A 1860-nucleotide genomic window follows, 5' to 3' on the forward strand; every position below is an offset into this window, starting at 1 on the left:
GCGGCGGGTCCCTAGTCGCTTCCCGTCCCCCCCCAGGGACGTCCCACCGCAAACCGTTCTCCCTCCTCCCGGGCGCCAGGCCTGCCCAGCCAGGCAGACACTCACCATTATAGCATTTACAATATCGTTACTGTTGTTCTTCAGGGCGCGGACTGCCTTCGCTCGGGACACGTTCGCCTGGGACATCACCAGCTCAATGTCTTTCACCTCGACGCCGGTTTCGTCAACCTAAAGGAGACAGAGCCCAGGATTCGCGCCAGCCCGATGCACGGTTTGCTCCGTGCCTGGCAGGGGAAAATGGGGTTGTCTGGCCTGGGGCGGCTCCCACTCAGGCCACGCATATGGAGGCTGGGAGGCAAGACCAGGCCCTGCCCAGCCCTGGGCACAGTCCCCTGGCAGAGCCCGGGACCAGATCCTCCAGGGGAAGGACCCTGCGCTCTCCCTTCGCCATCACGGCGAAGATGTGGATGAGGGAAAGAAAAACATGGGTCTTAACACAAACTCTGGACGCTTCGCAGTGGGCCTGCAGCCCAGCGGCCGGCTCAGGTCTGCAGTGAAGCGGCCGGCCCTGCAGAGACAGACTGGGGAAGGCGCACCTCTTCTTCCTCGCTCTCCTCCTGCACGGTGGGGGTCTGTGTGTTTTCTTGGATGTTTGAAACAGCTTCTCCTTGCACTTTGAACTTTTCGGCAGCTGCCAGTTGGGCCTGCTGGGACAGGTCTTCGATCTGGAGGAGGGAAAAAGCATGAGGCCAGCCCAGCACAGAGCGGGATGTCAGCACGCCTGCTCACAGAGCCGCAGCTGTGCTCCCCGTGCTGCAGCAGTGCCAGCACATCGAACGGCTCTGCCGCACAACCCAGCCGGGAAGCCAGCCCTCGGCGCGGACCCCAGGCCTGCCCACACCCCTCGGGGGGGCACACAGCAGCTGGGACCCGCCGGCGGCAAGGCAGGTGGCAAGGAGGAACCCCAGCTAAGTGGCCTGCCACCCCGCTGCCGCGAGCACGGATTAATGTGGCTGGCGGATTAAGGTGGCTGCCAGACGCTACGCAGTCAGCTCACCTTTGCTTCGCCGAAGACTATGTAGGTGTCTGACGCCGGGCTCTTGTACACGTCTGGCTTTGTGATGACGAAGAGGATGTTCTTAGATTTCCGGATGGTGACTCTGGTTACTCCTGTCACCTGACGAAGGCCCAGTTTAGACATTGCCTGAAAAACACAAGAGAAGGGTGAGCGAGGGAAGAGTTACTGAGACAGCCCAGCTGTCCACCCATCTGTTCTCCAGAGACCCGGGTCCAATGATCAGTGCGCTCATGCAAATGAAAATGTGCATTTTACTGCTGCAGAGAAGCATTCCCAGGCTTTTAGCCTGACACTGCGCTGGGAGCCTGGGAGGGAACTCTCTCACCCAGGACTGGCGAGATCCACAGCATGACCGCGAGCCCCTCCAGACACAAGGATTTTGCCTGTGACAGGGACGTCCCCCTGCCTGGGGCCGACAAGGGCAGAAAGTCGCACAAACCTCTCTCAGCTCCCGAACACCTGGCTGCTACCGTACAGGGGCCGGAGGTGAGGAGCTGCAGCCCTGAACAGGGTTCAGCGGGCGAAGACCCCAGCACTCAGGGATACTGTGCCAGGCCCTGAGGCAAAGCTCAGCTGTCCACGGGCAGCCTGTTTGCTGCATACAGGTTTGGTCCATCCACCATCCCACCTCACCTTCCGTGCTTTCTTTTCGCTCCGGCTCTGTTTTGCTTTGCTAACGGGTTCTTCATCTATTTCAGCTGCTGCTGCAAGCTGCAAGGAGAGAAAACAAAAGGAAGCCATGACAATCCCGAGGCGGTGGTGGACAGCATCAGCAGGGAGCC

The 1860-nt window shown here is 60.4% G+C and overlaps 1 protein-coding gene across 1 annotated transcript in view; it reads right to left on the reverse strand.

Annotated features, from left to right (window-relative positions):
- Positions 1-1789, reverse strand: part of LOC104078555 (nascent polypeptide-associated complex subunit alpha) — a gene marked incomplete at its 5' end in the record, with an annotated part of 2054 nt that extends 265 nt beyond the window's left edge. The window contains 4 exons of the mRNA XM_009580230.1: positions 106-228; positions 597-725; positions 1058-1204; positions 1712-1789. Coding sequence (XP_009578525.1) covers positions 106-228; positions 597-725; positions 1058-1204; positions 1712-1789 — 477 coding nt within the window. The remainder of the gene's footprint in view (positions 1-105; positions 229-596; positions 726-1057; positions 1205-1711) is intronic.
- Between the last annotated feature and the right edge of the window lie 71 nt (positions 1790-1860).

The sequence above is a fragment of the Fulmarus glacialis genome, unplaced genomic scaffold, assembly GCF_000690835.1.
Source record: "Fulmarus glacialis isolate BGI_N327 unplaced genomic scaffold, ASM69083v1 scaffold21876, whole genome shotgun sequence".
NCBI classification, from domain to species: Eukaryota; Metazoa; Chordata; class Aves; order Procellariiformes; family Procellariidae; genus Fulmarus; species Fulmarus glacialis.